The sequence below is a fragment of the Dermacentor silvarum genome, chromosome 9 (genome assembly GCF_013339745.2).
Source record: "Dermacentor silvarum isolate Dsil-2018 chromosome 9, BIME_Dsil_1.4, whole genome shotgun sequence".
NCBI lineage: Eukaryota > Metazoa > Arthropoda > Arachnida > Ixodida > Ixodidae > Dermacentor > Dermacentor silvarum.
In genome coordinates this window covers 97,535,703-97,554,988 of record NC_051162.1, presented here as the reverse complement: position 1 = coordinate 97,554,988, position 19,286 = coordinate 97,535,703, and the positions used below count along the sequence as shown (strand labels likewise).

At 46.8% G+C, this 19,286-nt stretch overlaps 1 protein-coding gene across 1 annotated transcript in view; it reads right to left on the bottom strand.

The window, feature by feature from the left end:
- LOC119463761 (uncharacterized) overlaps positions 1-10,506 on the bottom strand; it is a 51,044-nt gene extending 40,538 nt beyond the window's left edge. Inside the window, exon 1 of the mRNA XM_037724588.1 lies at positions 10,302-10,506. Within this exon, the coding sequence (XP_037580516.1) occupies positions 10,302-10,506 (205 nt within the window). The remainder of the gene's footprint in view (positions 1-10,301) is intronic.
- Between the last annotated feature and the right edge of the window lie 8,780 nt (positions 10,507-19,286).

The following is a 19,286-nucleotide window of genomic DNA, read 5'->3' as shown; positions in this document are numbered from 1 at the left end:
GTATGTATGTATGTATGTATGTATGTATGTATGTATGTATGTATTATGTATGATGTATGTATGTATGTATGTATGTATGTATGTCGTATGTATGTATGTATGTATGTATGTATGTATGTATGTATGTATGTATGTATGTATGTATGTATGTATGTATGTATGTCTTTAGTCGTGACAACCTCCCTTCCAAGAAAGCATCGTCCCGATGCTTTATCGTGATGCCGCCAGGATCTGTCCACGCGTATGCTGCAGTGATTTCATTCGGACAAATAAGGCGTCATTCGGACGACGTGCACAAGCTCCGGTGTATGCCGTCGACGCCTTGAGGAATGTGGGCTATCGGAAACGACTTCATAGTTGACATCAGAGAGACGTCGGATGACTTTATACGGACCGAAGTACCGCCTCAGTAGTTTTTCTGAAAGGCCACGACGGCGAACAGGAGTCCAGACCCAAACTCTCTCTCCAGGCTCTTAGGAGACTTTTCGGTGGCGAAGGTTATAGCGCCCTGCATCGTACTCCTGCTGCCGAGGAATACGTATGCGTGCAAGTTGTCGGGCTTCTTCAGCACGCTGAGTGTCCACTGTAGGAACTGGTTGCGGGTTTGAACTGGGCGTTGCACTCCGCACAGGAGTTTCGTTCCGGGCATCAGGGAGTACCAAGCACCTCCACTAATGTCGCACCGCACAAAGAGCGATGGAACGAAAAATCTTAGGAGTAACGTTAAGAGACAGGAAGAGAGCGGTGTGGGTCAGAGAACAAACGGGGGTAGACGATATTCTAGTTGACATTAAGCGGAAGAAATGGAGCTGGGCAGGCCATGTAATGCGTAGGATGGATAACCGGTGGACCATTAGGGTTACAGAATGGATACCAAGAGAAGGGAAGCGCAGTCGAGGACGGCAGAAAGTCAGGTGGGATGATGAGGTTAGGAAATTCGCAGGCGCAAGTTGGAATACGCTAGCGCAAGACAGGGGTAATTGGAGATCGCAGGGAGAGGCCTTCGTCCTGCAGTGGACATAAATATAGGCTGATGATGATGATGATGATGATGATGATGATGATGTATGTATGCGTATGAACTTTAATTTTAGACAACTCGAAAGAAGGGAACACGATGATAAAAGACTAGTGTTCCTGTCGCCTTGTTAAATTCCGCCTTATTTCCTGACATATGTACGCACCTACGTATACTCTTCGATAGAGTTGTCCGGGAGTATAAGAAGACTGTCCATGTAAGTGCAGATTATGGGACCAAAAATTGATCCCATAGGGAGGCGTTGCTAACACTCCTACTCACCTGCTCCAGCAGGGAGTACAGCACGACTTTCTAAAGAGTAGTTAAATATGGGACCAGCACAGTTTCGCCCCAAAAAAAAGGTGTTCCTACCCAAGCAACCGCGGATATCTGTCGGACGTCCTATGGGTATCCGTTTGACATAACGGACATCCGATGGACGTCCGCAAATATCCAACAGATCTCCATCGGGCGTCCGATGGATATCCACAAAAACAAATTTGTACCTCCATCGGACATCCGAAATGGAATCCTGTGGCGGACGTATTTTTGTCTCTCTCTCTCTCTCTCTATATATATATATATATATATATATATATATATATATATATATGCGTGTGTGTGTGTGTGCACACACACACCTTGAAGCATCGATGGTGGAATGCATTCAAGCACCCAACCCTTGTTTCTATAACAAGCCGTCGCGGGTGCTTAAGGGCATTGCACTGTCGCCACTCTGCTGTAAATCAACCTAAAAAAATGAGCCCACACCAGCTTCAAAATGCAATACATATTTTATTGCCACCTTATGTTATAAAGTCCACAAAGCACACATGAATACTGTTCATATTAACAAATATACATGCCGATAAAAAGAAAATTTGCAGATCCTGATATTATGACTGAAGTTAGAATAGCGCGAAAACAAAAAATAACAATAGAAACTCCTTTCAGCGTGTTAAACAGAGTTAAGCAAATGTGGGAAAGACAATGCGACTGAATGAGGTGCTATGTGATAATCATGACGTATTTTACTTTTTCGTAGTCAAACCCTACGAGGATTAATCATAGACACATGCTTTAGAATTAAGAAACAAACTCACAAGCAAGAATACGTGTGGCGGAAACCCCAAAAAGACAACACAGTGCGTAGTGGAAGTGCAAGCATCGAGGCTTACCAAATATATTAAGGTAGGAGAATGGGCTAGGCAAAGGACGGTAAAAAAAGGTGGGACGAAGCCAAACACTGTCTTCATTCCACCTTCTCTGCCGTCCTTCGTCTCGTTTTGCGCTGATTAAACAAGATCATACAGACATAAACAAGAGTTTACAAAGAATAATGTAAGATATCTTTCAAACACAATTACGTGCAACATGTCATAAATAGAACGCATTTAAAGAGATATGAAAGCATAAAATGTGAAGCGCCTGCAAACTCATTGGGAGGGAATGTTTTAACCCGAAAAGCACTGCCATTTCTGCTAGTTCGAGGAAGCTTATGTATTGTTTAACAATAGTTACAATTAAAATTTATTACTGTGCATACAGGGAGCATTTTTTTCACTCAGAACTCAGATTATGTGTTCAATAGGAGTGCAGAAAGATGAAAATGAGAAATCAATTATGAAACTTTAGAATTTCCAACTATTTCTTTTCACATGAGAACATTGATCCATGTCCTAGCTTATGTCCTATGCATGACCATATATGTACAGCCAGGGTACATTCAAAACAGGATGTGTCCCGGACATCCAAACGGGATATGGACATTTCTTGTACGTCCTATGGACGCCCGTGATGGATATTCAGATGGATGGATATTCGGACTTGTGGCGGACGTCCCACGGATATTCATAGTTGTTCGGGAAATAACCACTCCCCTGATCCGGTAGTGAGAATAAGGACTACTGAAAAGTAGTTTAACTGCGACCGAGTTATTCTCGCCAAGGATTTTGCTAGCACTCCTACTCTCCTGCTCCGTCGGGGAGTAGGACTACTCAAGTAAGGGTTAATTATGGGATCAACAGTTGCTCCTGCAAAATGTGTTGGTAACACTACTACTGCGTGCTCTATCAAAAGTAAAGGATGACTGTTCGACGGGCAGTTAAATATGGGACCCACAGTTATTCTCGCAAAAGGTGTGGCTAGCACTCCTACTTCACTCCTCCGGCACGTGAGTACAGGAGGACTATCCGAAGAGGCGTTAAATATGCGACTAACAATTACACCCACAAAAGATTTTGCTTACACTCATGTGCTGACCCGGCTGGTTAGCGTAGAGCTATCCGAAAATTAGGTAATCTGGGACCGACAATTACTGCCGCAAAAGCTGTTGATAACGCTTATACTCCCCTGGTCTGTCGTGCAGTGAGCAAACTCCCGTATGAGGAGTTAAATATGGGGCACACATTTTCATCCGGAAAAAAGAGTACCCATACTACTTACCATGTTCCTAAAGTCAAGGAGGCTTGACTGTTTAAAGTAACTTCAAAGTGTTTCAAAATAACTTCAAATATATATATATATATATATATTAGATATATATATATATATATGCAGTGAGCAAACTCCCGTATGAGGACTTAAATATAGGGCAGGCATTTTCTTCCGGAAAGAAGAGCACCTATATTACTTATCATGTTCCTAATGTCAAGGAGACTTGACTGTATAAAATAAATGTATAATTATATATATATATATATATAAAGGAGATGCCTCTCTCTTTATCTCTTACAGGTCGCGCAGGAGCAGATCCTGTCGGCCGTATACTTTCTTTCCAGCATCATCTTCCTGTAGGAAATATGTGCCATTAAAATATAGTGCTTGCTGCTTTTCACGCATTTCACTCACTCCTATCCATTCGCAAATCGATCTGCCCGAACAGTCTGGCTTACGGCCCTCTTCTATACCACTTAAGAAACTGGATGCAATAACGCCTATTGCTCCCACACGCTGATGATTGGAAACAAGGTATTCGTAGACTAGAAAAGAAAAGTAGAGAGAAAGAGAAGTAGGAATAAACCAAATAGCCTGCGTCTGATATTTATAGGCGGACCGTAATCTAAAGCCCGTCCTACGCTTCTAAGTGCACGTCGGTAGTATAAAGCCGCGCCGCCGAATCGTACAGCGGGTCATGGACGCACAGCAAGCCGAGGAAGCGACGTGGGTTGTTTAAAAAATCGACACGCTTCAGCTGCAACCCCTTCTGGGAATTCTAATTGCCTCAAGGCTGGAATAGCCTCAAGCGATGCGGACGTATACATTATCGCCGATGAGCTCTCCCCGTGTAATTGTAGCAGGCGTCCTTGCAATGCATCCACACGCGTACAAAGTTCGTCTGCTACTCGCCGGTCCTTGCAGACGAACCCGCTGAGTCCCAGAGGCCAGCAGATGATCAGTTCCCTGCTGCTTTATACAGCCAGAGTTTTGCAGACGAACGGGGTTGTGTATACAAAATGAGCATCTACTTTCTCTCAGCCGGCCTCACGCGGTGTACAGCTATAGAGATTGCGCAGGTGAAAAAAAAGAACGCTATATTTTGTTTTCGTTTTTTTCTTTCTATCGAACACAGATATTTTCTTTGCTACCTTTATTCGCCGCCGTCTGGAGCATCTCCGTGTCCGGTTCTGCAGGTTCGGCACGAGTCTGCAGTGAGTAACGATGCTGATTGTCATCAATCATTCGTAGAGTCTGACTTGTGTATATTCAATTACCTTTCACTCTTAAGCTGATGTCTTTGGTTTTCGCTAAATCACCTCTCCTATATACCGCTGGAGTGCACAAGGATCCCGGAGATACTCTACTTCAAGTACTAATTGTAATGTTACGCCGTGTCACGCTTCGATTTTTGTTCTAAGAACAAGTGTGCAAATCATGACGCTGTCTCGTGTTTCAGACTTAGATGAGCCCTTCGGACGTGCTCGAGTTTTCAATTAGAGTTACCGAATACTCGACCTTGTAAGCATGAAAATCAAAGTGATAGTAAGGGGAGAATAGCCAAGGTTACATCTGAGGAAAACTCTCCCATCATAATATTGCAGGAAATCAGTTATGCGACTCAGCTGTATTTCATAATAAATCAATCGTGTTGTTTCTCTCTCCGGGAAATAGTTTGGCGAAGAACGCATTGAAGAAATGGCGTCTCCTCTCAACTTGTCCAGCCCTGCTGAAAGTGTAAGAAATCTGTCTATGAATGCCTGCTATTTCCCAGAATTTATAGGCTCTTGCCAAAAATCAATACTTGCAAGAGAGAGATATAAGTTTAATGATGCGAAATGCAGAGAGGTCGGCCTGAGGTAAATTCCTCTAGCCAGCTACTCTGCGTTGGGGGAAGGGGAAGAGGGAAAAAAAGAGGGAAGAAAAAGGCGCATGATGGGTGACGATGATGAGAGAAGGAGGATATGAAACATATGGCAAGCACTTTGGCATGCTCAAAGCCTACAGTCCAGGCCCGTACTTTTTAAAAAGTTCAGTAGCGCCTGCATGGCCTTGAAACTTGATTGAGTGTCTGGCCAAGGGCCTAAAATAACGTCCTCCGACAACGGTGGGCTGTCGAGACGCGTAAGGTCATTATTTAACCTTTGACGCTCTTGCACGTACCTAGGGCAGTCACAAAGCACATGACCTATAGTCTCTTTGACATTGCACAATTCACAGTCTGGAGACTCGGTGCGTCGCATGAGGTGTACGTATCCGCGCGTAAACGCTACCCCCAGCCTTAGTCTGTGCAGAAGACTGGCACAGCTGCGTTGAATTTTCGGTGGTAGCCTAAATTTCATGGTAGGGTCCAATCTCTGCAGTCGTCTGTGTCGATTATCCGGATTGTCCCAGTGCTTTTCCGTTGATTTTCGGATGACACTGGAGAGAAGGCAGTTGGCGTCCGCTCTTGAAAAAGGAATCGCAAGCATTGACTCTGGTTCTTCCAGTGCTTTCTTCGCTTCGGCATCAGCCAATTCGTTGCCGTGTATACCACAGTGACTGGGAATCCACTGAAATGTGATGTGGTGGCCGTTTTCTTGCGCTAAAGTGTATAGCTCGGCAGTTTGAAGAGCCAACACTCTGTAAGCGCTTTCTTTCAACACCAGTCTAAGTAGTTGCAGAGCCGACTTTGCGTCACTGAAGACTGTCCATACTTGAGGAGGCTGTTGCAAAATATATCGAACGGCCTCTCTGATTGCCACTAGTTCCGTAGATGTTGTAGTCGCCTTGTTACACAGACGAAACCGTCGAATGACTTCATGCGCAGGCACGACGAAAGCCGCACCAGACGCATACGACGAGACCGATCCGTCTGTATACACATTCACCGAGGAGTCATATTCTTTCGAGATATATTCAAGTGTTAAATGTCTGAGGCCGACGGTAGGTATTCGCGATTTTTTAGAAATTCCGGGAATAGATAGACGCACCCGTATTTTGGACATTACCCATGGGGGCATACGTGGAAGGTCAGCAGGGGCAAAGTATGATGGTATGGCAGATTCTTGGCATTTAATGGCTCTTGAAAATGTGGAGTCTGGCCGTATGTCGGGAAGTGTCGATAAGGGGTGGCATCCATGACGGCACAGTAGTCGCAGGAATACTCGAAGAGGTTCGCATCGTAGATAGACAGGTAAAGGGGTGACGCGAGCCTCCTCAATTGTTCCGTAGGTTGAGGTGCAACGTGGAACACCGAGACATGTTTTCAGCATCTGTGCCTGGGCACTTTCCAGCGTACGCAAACATGACCGGCTCATACCTGATAAAACTGGCAGGCTATACCGAATGTAGCCGACGTAGAGAGCCTGGTACAGCCGGAGTAGCGAATGCTCAGATGGGCCCCACTTCATACCGGCCAAAAAGCGAAAAACTTGAGCAAGCCCAGTTAATTTTTTCTTTAACATTGCCACATGCTTTGACCATGAAACACCGCGGTCAATGACAACGCCGAGGTATCTGTGGTGGGCCACATATGGGATGGTATTGCCATTGATCATAATTGGATACCAACACATAAGCTTCCGTGTGAACGCTATCGCAGCGCACTTTTCTGGAGCCAGTTGCAGTCCTTGGCACTGCAGGTACTGAGACGTTAAAGAAACGGCTCGTTGCAATCTTGCACGAATTTGCGGTCGTGTGACTGCGGACGCCCATATGCATATGTCATCTGCGTAGGTACTGATGCGTACTGTGTCAGGAATTATTTCCGCAAGGCCAATAAGGGCAATATTGAAAAGAGTCGGGCTGAGGACTCCTCCTTGAGGCACTCCACGGACCACAACGTGTCTTCTCGTTTCGCCATCAGTTGTGGACATGAAGACTGTGCGACCATCTAGGTAACTTTCAATCCACATGTAGAGACGGCCGCCGATGCCCAAATTACCGAGGGCATCAAGAATGGCTTCGTGCAGTACATTGTCATAGGCTCCTTTTATGTCCAAGAAAACTGCTCCTACAAGTCGGTGTCGCCTTTTTTCGTGTTCGATCGTGGACACGAGATCAATGACCCCATCTATTGCAGAACGTCCACGTCTAAATCCGGTCATCATTTCAGGATAAAGCTCATTCCCTTCCATGAACCATTCTAATCTAGTGAGCACCATTCGTTCCATCACCTTACCGACACAGCTAGCTAAAGCTACTGGCCGGTAAGATGACATGTCGTAAGGCGATTTTCCTGGTTTTAGGAGGGCCACCAAACGGCTGGTTTTCCACTGCTTCGGGACTGTACTGGATGACCACGTGGCGTTGTAGTACGACAGCAGGACCTTCCGACCTTCCACACCAAGGTGGCACAGAGCAGTATATGAAATACCGTCAGGTCCAGGTGTAGAAGATCGTCTCGAAGCAGCAAGAGCAGCTTCCAATTCCGGCATCGTGAAAGGAAGGTCAAGACGAGCATCTTTAGGAGGTGGCACGGGTCGATGCAATGTTGGACATGTTAAAATATTGGTACGGGTGACTCTCTTACAGAAGTCTTCGGCAACCTGCACTTCCGTCAGAGATTGGTGAAGTGCTAGAGCATGGAAAGGATGTTTTTGCTGAGGAGGGGCACGAAGGCTTCGTACTATCTGCCAGATCCTAGAAAGTGGTTTTCGAGGATCCAGAGACGAACAGAAGGTCCTCCACCGTTGTTTTCCCATTTTTTGAAGGTGACGCCGTATTTTTCGTTGAGCACGTCGACATGAGACAAGGTCTATTGTCGATTGAGTTCGCCTAACCTTCCTTTCCGCTCTACGACGAATTGCGCGGAGCCGTTCATATTCAATATCAATCGCCGTTCTGGATGTAGGTGCACTGATAAACTTTGTTGTCTTCTGCACTGATGATACAATAATGTCTTCTATATCAGATGGTGAAGTGATGTCTCCGCAATACTCTTCGACACATGTAGAGAATGTGGACCAATCAGTGCAGCGTACAGTAGATGCAGTTGCTTGCACAAACCACTTCATCTGCACATATGTTGGTATATGATCGCTCCCATGCGTTTCTATGTCCATGCACCAGCTGACTGAGGGCAGGAGGCTTTGAGACACAATAGTGAGGTCTAAGCAACTTCCGTAGGTAGTGCCGCGGATGTAAGTGGGAGACCCATCGTTGATGACAGTCAGACCCTCAGTTTCTATGAAGTCCATCAAGTTCCTACCCCGACAGTTCATTGCGGCACTTCCCCAGTAAGGATGATGAGCATTGAAGTCTCCAATAAGAACATGAGGGCCTGGGGAACTTTGTAACACAGTAGATAGGTAGGAGAGGTCAAATCTTTGGCTAGGAGGTATGTAGGCGCCGATGATCGAAAACACATGCAGTTTATGTTTTAGTGTCACGCACACATATTCATTGCTGTCATGTGGAGTGATCGTGTGCCGAACAAACGTCATGTCGCTGCGTATACACATTAACACTTTGCTCTTGTGTCCATCTTCACGTGACCAGAGCTTAACGTATCCAGAAAGGCGAAAGTCCGACGTGAGATTTGGCTCGCATATCACGATCACTGGGAAGCGGTATTTGAAAACCCGTTGCCTAAAGTCAGACATGCGGCCGCATAGACCTCGAGCATTCCATTGCATTATAACAGAATGGTGCATCTTCTGTTCCAATGTCCAGTGTTTTATCGTGAGAGCCATGATTGCCACCCTTATTTTAGAGCCGCTAATAGCGGCTCCATAGCATCCAACGCCTTCACGACAGATAGTGCAGTTGGCGTTGCCAATCCGGAGATCAATATACGCATAGTGTTTACTAGTTGTTTAAGCATGTCTATCATCTTTTCATTTTCAAGCCTTTCATTACCCTCCCGGCTCTTGGGGAGCACCGAAGGAGTATCTCCACCTGAAGCCCTTTGCGGTAGCGAAGGCCACGCTACAGCCGAAGAGGTTGGACGCACGTTGGATGACGCTTCATTCCTTGACGGGCGCGGAGGTACTGGAGGAGGCGCAGCTTGTGTTTGCCGGCCTTGCTCTCTCTGTGGTACGTTTTGCATCCAAGTACTCAAAGGAAGTGACTCTTTCTCTCGGGACTTGCTCTGTGAGCGGCGACGCCGTTGCCGCAACCGGCGCCTTTTCTTGCGGACGGAATTGGCAGCCTCCTTGTGCGTGGAGTTCTCTCTCACCATTTTTCGCAGTATTTGTCTCTCCTCTGCCATTTTGGGGCAGTCCTTGGATGTCGCTTCATGGGCTCCGGAGCAATTTGCACATTTCATGGCGTCAGTCTCACAGGAGTCTACCTGATGAGCACCACCACATCTACGGCACGACGTAGGGCTCTTACACACAGCACTCACGTGGCCCAGTTTGAAACACTTGTGACACTGTAACGGTCGTGGCACATATGGACGCACTGAGTGCCTCACATAACCTACTTTGATCGATGCTGGCAAAGAGTCTGACTCGAAGACCAACTTGATGCACCGGGAACGGCCGAATCGGTGGATGTCGAGTATTCGTACTGTCGACGATAGAAGAGATCGTAGGTCTTCATCCTTGATGTCAATGTCCACATCTGATACAACACCAGTGCACGTATCGTTGCCGTACGCTAGGAATGAGCGAACTGGGATGTTGCCAACCACTTCAATAGGATTTCAAAGCCTCCAATACTGCCTGAGAACTCACGTCCACCGTTAGAATGTTCTTCCGAGCATTAATGCGGATCTCTCTCACATGTCCTGAGGCTATTCGATCGAAAAATTTAGTCAGCGATTGTCTGTTCAACGAATTCAAATTCGTTCCTGCCGTAGTTGGGGTGTAGCCCACGGAGAAGACCCGTTCATCGCATCTGCTTTTATGAGTAGAATCACTGCCTGCTGACGTCCGGCGAAGCTTGCGCTTCAAGTGGCGCGATTGGACTAGCGTGTAATCACTGTCCGATTCCATCTCTGCCGCTGTGGAGCTATCAGATGAATCGGGAAGCCTATAGTCGGTGATGTCGCGGTTTCCCACGGACAGGGCTACCGCCGCGGGACTCGCCTTGTCAGGAGGGCGCGGAGGTCCTCCGTCCCCCATTCCGGAGGACGACGTCTTCGGGGAAGCTCCTTATATCCAGAAGTCGCAAAACTTTGAAGAACCACAGAACAATGACGTTCGTTCCGCACTTCTTCGTCTTCTTCCTTTCCAATACTTGCAAGCTTCCTGAAATGGTCAGGGGCCCGATAATAAGCATTAGGTTTAGCTAACCTCATGGGTTTGGATAGCAATGCGAGCGACGTTGCAAAATTTCAGTCTTATAGTGGTGTCTAGATGATACTTGTGGGCCAAGACAAAATTATGCGTAACTTGCTTCTTCTTTTTTGTTACTTTTCTGTTTTCTCCGAAACATTATTCCCCTGTGTGGTCTATGGAACTATTTCTCTTTAGCGTTTAAGACAAAAGTCACTTTTGCACGTGTGGAAATAAAGTGTTTTGTTGCTTCAGAGATACATTTACCCTTACGTCATTATTCCATTAATTCAATAATGTAGCCCGGCAAAAGGTGGGCGACATGTTCGCTGTAAAGATTTCCGATGTCACCGCATTTAAACAAATAAATAAAAAAATTGCTCTTGGGCTCCGCCATGCTTATTGCCCGAAAGTGTCTGTGCTGTGGCAGTGCACCGACAAAAGTTGTTTTGCTGCACAGGACGGTGGGATTCGAACCAAACAAGACGAGAACTGAGAAGCTTTTGGTGCAGTTTCCCGACGACAAACTTGTTTGCTCGTGTGGCCTTTCAGAAATCACGAAAACACGTTTGTGCTTATGATCGGAAGCAGCGTTGCTCTGTTTGGTACTTGTACCTACGTGCAGCTAGGGTCCGTGGCTGCGTCACTTGTTATAGTGTAGTCTGTTCGTCTGTTGAAAAAATTAATTCGGGGGTTTTACTCGCCGAAACTACGATAAGATTATGAGGAACGCCGTAGTGGCGCACTCCGGGTTAATTTTGAACCACCTGGGGGTTCTGAAACGCGCATCCAACGCATGGTACACGGCCGTTTTTTCATTCTGCCCCCATCGGTATACAGCTCACGGCCTGGATTTGATCCTGCGCCTTTGGGCATAACAGCTTAACGCCAAAGCCATTACGCCACCACGGCGGGTGTCATCTGCGTCAATGAGTGTCGTCTGCGTCAACACCTGCATTCTGCAACATCCGCGTCAGCAAAATTCATGACACCTGCATTCTGCAAACATCCGCGTCAGCGAATTCTGTGCCAAATTGCAGCCACATTCAAGTGCTACCACTTCATCGCAAACGACTGCAGCGCCAGACTTTCCTCTATAGTAATGCATGGACGAAACTCGGTATGCTGCAGGTGACGTCACGGTCCGGCGCGCCTGCACCAGGCGGCGTTTCACGCACCGTGACATGGCGTTTCACTCCGGTTCATTCATGAACGGCCGCCACGTGACGGTGATAGTGGCACGTGCTACGATGTGAAAGCACGAGTAACACGAGCGTGTAGTGAGCACCAGAAGCAGCCGTGGAACATGTCGGCGCGGCGAACCGCGGCGGCATCGTCACGCTGTGCAAAACGTGAGCAGCGCGTCACGCGTCGATGCATGCAGGCGCGAGCTTACCCCACAAGAGGCGGCAGGAAGCTGCGGGTATTGTGGCTGCATTTGGCGGTGCAGAAAGGTCAGCTCAAGGCCGACGCACCGGAAGAGCGTTTGCCTGCAGCGCTCACTATATCCGCAATAGAGACGCCATGCGGTCGCTTGCGCGTCGCTGGTACGAGTGCGTGTGCGTGTTTACTATAGATTTCGCCTCGGGCTGCGGAAAAGGGTAACACCATCACCGGCTGGAAAAGACTAAGGCACCTGTCTGTGAGGAAAAAAAAAGAAAAGAAGCGTCCTCGTCACTGCTTGTTTAGGTTCCCACCCTTGTCCTGCGTCAGCCGACACAATCCAGTGCTTCGAATTCGCCCTCCAGGACAAGTGGAGTCCCAACTCCATCTGACTGACTGACTGACTGGACGGACGGACGGATAAATATGTAAATAATAGACAGACAGACAGACAGATAGATAGATAGATAGATAGATACAGAATAAATAGCTAGACAGATAGATAACTAGATAGATAGATAGATAGATAGATAGATAGATAGATAGATAGATAGATAGATAGATAGACAGTGAAGGGGATATGACCGTGTCTCTTTAGAAAACAACAGTTTAAAAAAGAGTGTTCAGCGTAACCGCACACGATGCTCATCAAAAGTCGCCCGCTCTACACACCCCGAGTGGCACCTGCTTCAATGCTGCGCGTCGGTCCTAATTGGCTCCAGCTGGCGACATACTGTGACGCGCCTCACGGAAGACGTCGACCCAAGCTGGCGATGCCACTCCGCTTGTTTACTTGTAACACGTGGTCTTCCTTTGCTATGCAGCGTAACGCGTAGTTTTTCCGCAACATACGTACGCCTAAATTTGTCCACGCTCTATCTCTTTTCTTTCTTTCCTTTCTTTCTTTCTTTCTTTCTTTCTTTGTGCTCATGTTGTCTTTGAAGCGGGCGGAAGCAGGTGACGCCGGCCAAGGTGCAATCAGTGACCACCTCCTCCAAAAGGAGAGTCGAGCTTTTACTTTTCTTGCGGGCCTTTTTTTAAAATCTTCTTTATTTATGGGAGGTGGCAGAGGGGGAGCTGCAGAGCGCTGGCCACTTTCTTGCTTCGTTTGTTCTGGTGTATTTTGTTTCGTCTTGTTTCGGGCGCAGTTGACCAGACTGGAGTGCGCGCGCACCGTATATAATTGCGGCGTACGTGCGTCGTGTTTTTTTGGTGAGAAGGCACGGAAAACTGCATTAAAGAGCGACGAGATGACCGCAGAGCGTATATACGAAAGACGAGCACGACAGAGCGTACACTCGGACCGTCACTGCCCGCTGGAGTATAAAACGGAAACAGGTGTTGGCCATTTTTACCAGAGATTTGGCTTGAACCAGCTGAGTTCTGCGCGCAATGCTTTCAGACCCACGTGTTTGAAGAGACGGTATACAGGCGAGCGCATCTGCAACGAACGCCCCTATAACGAAATAACCTGTATAACAAAGGAATAATTGTCTCGTTTTACTGTGAGCTGTGCGGTGCTATACCTTTAGAACGAAGTGTCAGGTATAACGAATGATGTCGTAGGCCCCAAACACTTCGTTGTAAAGGCGTTCGACTTCAATGGTCATTCATTCATTCATTCATATTCATTCCATTCATTCATGGTCATGTCTAGCACTTCTCTGCCAACAACCGCGCTCGTCGCTCGCTCGCACCGTCTCTTATCTCCACACGGCTCTGACCTTTAAGTGCATTCGCCGCTCAGTTTCCGTTGAAGCGATAGACCGCACATACCTTCGCCCGCTGCGGCGTATATGCGCTTGCTGCCAGCGTTTTGACAGTCGTTGTCTGCAGTCATTCAGTGTGATCTATTCATGTTTGTTTGTGCGCGCTCACACCATGCTTGTTCATTCAGATCGTAATCGTCGGGCCACATTTTCCAACGCACGCTACACACGCAATGCTGCCCGGATCGGCAGTGCAGCGCTACAGGTGTGTCCCTTCGCACGCGCTGCCCACGGGAAGCGCTTCTCATCAACACCACCGTTTCACACGCGCCTTCTCGTGGTCATCGAGTCTCTCTTCATGTCGGTCTACTTACGCCGCAGCACACCTGCTTACTTAATCAGCTCATGTTTACTACAATTCATATTGCTACCAAAGCCGCTCACCTTACTTCGTATGACATTGCTGTGTTGCTATCGCATTCATTGCTTCGCCCTTAGGGCGAAACTGTGCCATTTTTTTAATTAATTAATTCAAGAGATAGAGATATAGAATGAAAGAAAGGCAGGGAGGTTAAAGAGACGCACGCCCGGTTCGCTACCCTGCACTGGTGGAAGGGGGTAAAGGGATGAAAAGAGAGAGAACCTGGGGGAGAGCAAAGTTTCGCACACATTTGAAGGTTTCGCACCAAGTCTATACAAACGGTCGCCGAGACCTGTCGACTTAAAGTACTGCAACAACGCTTTCGTGACTTTCTCTGACATCGACGCGTACGGTCATGATCCAAGGATCTTCATTGGTTGCCCTGGTCTGCAGGGCAACCCAATACTGTTCACCCACTCCAGGGCACGCCTGCAGACCAGGATCGGGTGAACAGGACCCCCCAGGCGGAGTATAGTGGAAATAGAGATAGCGAGAGGTGATAAAGGAAAAGCCGCGTGGTTAACCAGGCTGAGGCTGGTTGGCTACCTTGCATTGGGCAAGAGTGAAAGTATACTGAAAGGTGTGAAGTTCACAGCACACACACACACACACACACACACACACACACACACACACACACACACACACACACACACACACACACACACACAATGAAGCGTTCATCCTTCAGTTCAACACAAGTGGTCATATATAGGCTGGTGCTGCTCAAGAAACGGAGACTTCATTGCAGCTTTTACGTCGTATAGACGCACAAGGCCACGGTCCCAGGACCTCCTCTTCTGTAAAACGCGATTCTTCTATTACCCCGAAAGTGTCCGAACGGAAAACCCGTCATCTTAATTCGTATCATGGGCAGTCACGCAGGAGGTGTCAACGGTATAGTCAACGTTAATATTTCAGCGTCATGTCGATGGACCGGGAGAAACACGCGTAAACCGCCTTACGGTCCTCCCGGTCCTTTATGGATTGACATTTTCAGTATATGTTTTGTTTGGCGCGAACGCAAGCTAACTCGGAGCCGTTCGCCGTCTTCTGTGGCTAAAAAGGCCTGCAGCTTCCAGTGTGCTGCACAAAATTATTGTGATGGGGCACATTCAGGAAGTCCGCAAAGTGCACGGGGAATGCACACCAAAGGTTTGGTTATACATTTGGACCTCGTGGGTGTGCTGAGGCGTTCAAGCACCATTTTTGCTGTTTCTCGATGGCTGAACAGCAGCAACAGCAAGAAAATACGTAGGCCTTCTCTGTAAAGCCGCAGCGTGTGGTGTACCCGGCTAACGGTGCAGCTTTTAAATGCCGGCCACATTTCACACTGAAGCGTTTGCGCATGCTCGAAACTCTCGCACATGCAGCTCGCCTGCCCAGGTAGCCGAAATATCCGTGCTGCATTTGCGCTTTCCACGCCGTAGTAGCTTGGAACAGCGATGCAGAGCTGCAGGTTGAGTGCTGAGAAAAACTATAGGGGGGGGGGGGGGGGGGGCGACTGGAAGGAGGGGTGGTGGTGGTGCAGCGCTGGGGAACACCCCTCTCCCTGTATACCCCCCCCCCCCCCCCCCACGCCACCAACCCTGCGGAAAGTGATGGATTGACATAAGCCGATCGCGGCCACCTATAATGGCTCGGAAACCAGTTATTACTATGCATGGTGCGGTACGCGGTTTTGGTCGGGAGGGCTCCGGCATAAATGTGTGCAGCGGTGCAAAGGCCGCACGAAAAAGGTTAAGGTGGCATTCAGCGTATGCCTGCGTGAAAAGCCTGCGTGAAAAGCTTGAGAACTTGGAGACGCGCTGGTCTCACATTGTGGGTATAAATGTATTTGCTGCTCAAAACACGCAGGAACAGTATACAGCGCCCACCACGCAAAACGTCCAGCTTTTGGCGGGAGTTGTTTGAGGAGGAGCTAGAAAAGAAGAGAATGTCGCCACCTCACTGTCATCTGCATTGTCTATCTATTTACTGCCGCTGTCGAGCCGTGTCATGTGGTACGCGGTGTCGTTTTGTTGTAAACCATCTTGAAATTACCTCATCGGGTATCGGTGATTGTAAAATTGGCAAGGGATCCCATCTTATTAAAGCATTGTCCTTTTCTCTCTCTCTCTCTCTATATATATATATATATATATATATAACGATCATATAACGCCAACAGACAACGAAGTCAAGGAAAATATCAGGGAGGGAAAATAGCGGTGGTTCGAACGGCAATGTCGAAAACAATACAGACATATACTTAGCATAACTATATAATAGAACCAGAGCAACGCTTGACTTCGATAAACTAAGAGAACACGCTGGCTTCAAGAAGGGGTATTCTACAATGGATCACATCCATGTCATCAATCAGGTAATCGAGAAATCTGCGCAATACAATCAGCCTCTCTGTATGGCTTTCATAGATTATGAAAAAGAATTTGATTCAGTTGAGATACCAGCAGTGATAGAGGCATTGCGTGATCAAGGAGTACAGGAGGCATACGTGACTATCTTGGCAAATATCTACAAGGACCCCACAAGAAGAGTAGAGTTTTTTATCAAGAAAAGGAGACAAAATCTGTCCAATGCTATTCACTGCATGCTTAGAAGTATTCAAGCTATTTGAAGGGAAGGCTCTTATTAAGAGTGAGGATCAACGGCGAATATCTCAACAACCTTTGGTTTGCAAATGACATTTTCCTCTTCATAAACACTGGGCATGAGTTTCAACAAATGCTTGAAGACCTTAACCGATAAAGTGTAAGGGAGGGGTTGAAGATTAATATGCAGAAGACAAAGATATTGTCCAATAGCCTGGCAAGAGAACAAGAATTCAGGATCGCCAGTCAGCCTCTAGAGTCTGTACAGGAGTACGTTTATCTAGTTCAATTGCTCACAGGGGACCCTGAGCATGAAAAGGAAATCTACAGAAGAATAAAATTTGGTTGGAGTGCATACGGCTGGCATTGCCAAATTCTGACTGGGAGATTACCGCTGTCGTTGAAAAGAAAAGTGTACAATCATTGCATTCTACGGGTGCTAACATATGGGTGCAAAAACTTGGAGGTTAACAAAGAAGCTCGAGAACAAGTTAAGGACCTGCACAAAGAGCGACGGAACGAAAAATGTTAGGCGTAACGTTAAGAGACAGGAAGAGAGCGATGTGGATCAGAAAACAAACGGGGATAGCCGATATTCTAGTTTAAGGGAAAAAATGGAGCTGGATAGGACATGTAATGCGTAGGGTAGATAACCGGTGGACCATTATAGTTACAGAAAGGGTTCCAAGGGATGGGAAGCGCAGTCGAGGACGGCAGAAAGCTATGTGGGGAGATGAAATTGTGAAATTTGCAGGCGCAAATTGGAATCCGCTTGGGCAAGACAGGGGAGGGGTAATTGCAATCGAGATCGCAGGGAGAGGCCTTCGTCCTGCAGTAGACATAAAAATAGGACGTTGATAAACCCGTATGGTCCCTTATGCCCTGTATCTAAAATTTTATGTGATCAATATGATCTAGTCCGAAAACCCATATGACTATATATGATTGTGGACGGGACATCGGGGTCCTTTTTACTAGATTTAAGAACAACATAAATAATTTGGTTGTTGAAATATAGTAGAAAATTTTTAATTGCGGGACGTTCCAGGATTATTTTGCATATGTTTTGTCACTAACAAGCAGTCTGGAACTCTGCCAGACATAAAAAAATTGTGAAATCCTTGCAGCAGCTCTTCCCCAATAACATCAAATAATTCTAAAAGAAGACTGGATACATTTTTACAGAGCTTCAGTTCTCTTTCTTTGGAACAGCTAGGTCAGCCGTCTTCTCCAGTTTATTTCAAATTTCTATTGAAATTTGTGAAGTTGCTTAATGAAATAAAGCTAAATTTCCCAATAATATAAGTGGATGTGTTGAATAAAATATATACATGCGCACAATCTGGAGAGCGATGTCGTGTCTGTGCCTAAGCGATAAAAATGCACATGCTGGAACTACACGCATTTGTATATACTATACATAAACGGCGGACATATGTCAAACGACCAAGAACTGACCTGCACGCGTTGGATGCGGGCAAAGCTTGTACATTAAGCAGGTGTAAGCTCCAGCTTTTCCTATAACACATAAGAAAAAAGCCCTGCATAAATATAGCCGTTTTATATGCATACGTAAAGAGCCAATTCAAATTTGTGTTATATGCTTCCTTCTACTATACGGCTGCAAGCGTTCAGGAAATGACATGTTTATGAACGTTAAGCCTCTCGAAGGCCTGCGTGCCTACGAGTAGTTAAGGTGTCACCGCTGGAACGTATCGGTTATATCGGACTAGCCCGCGGGCCACCAACAGCGTTCCAACTCTAACTGACAACCAGCGCGCAGTCTAGAAGACAGACGGCCAATAATAGTATATATATATGCTCGCATCTCAAGCTACGTGCTGAACTTATCAGCACGTGCGCATTGAGGTGCAGGGGTCTCAGAACCCGTTTTGTATAGACGGCCGAGTCGGTAAGTAAGTGTTACTTTTGCAGGTGGGTAGTCTATGATTGCGTGCGGCTTGGCGTTGCTACCTAGCACTGGGAAAATGGGAAACCATAGCTTTCAAAAACTATACTATAAAACGCAATCCACGATACCCGAAACAGCTAAAGAAAGAAATTCTGAATCCATGCCGTGGTCGGAAAGCCATCCTTACATTGTAACATCTAACACTTCTAATTGCATGGAATTTGCTGTAAATGTTACAAGACAAAAACTCGGGTGGTGCGGTTGTTCGGCTATGCGATGGTAATGATGATTAGTACATCGATTTGGCGAATATTCATATTGGTGGCTTCAGACGTGCGTTCTTGCGCAGGTCATGGCGACCGCATTTCGATGGGGGCGAAATGCGAAAACATGCACCCGTGTAGTTTGATTTAGGCGCACGATAATGTACCCCAGGTGGTGCAAATTATTCCAGAGTCCCCCACTACGGCGTGCCTCACAATCAGGTCGTGGGTCTGGCACGTCAAACCTCACAATTTAATTTTTAATTTTCTATAACGCACTGTTTTGAAGAAATCGAACAGTTTGCATTGACACAAAGCCGTTTGAAGCCAGAAGGGCGAACTTAG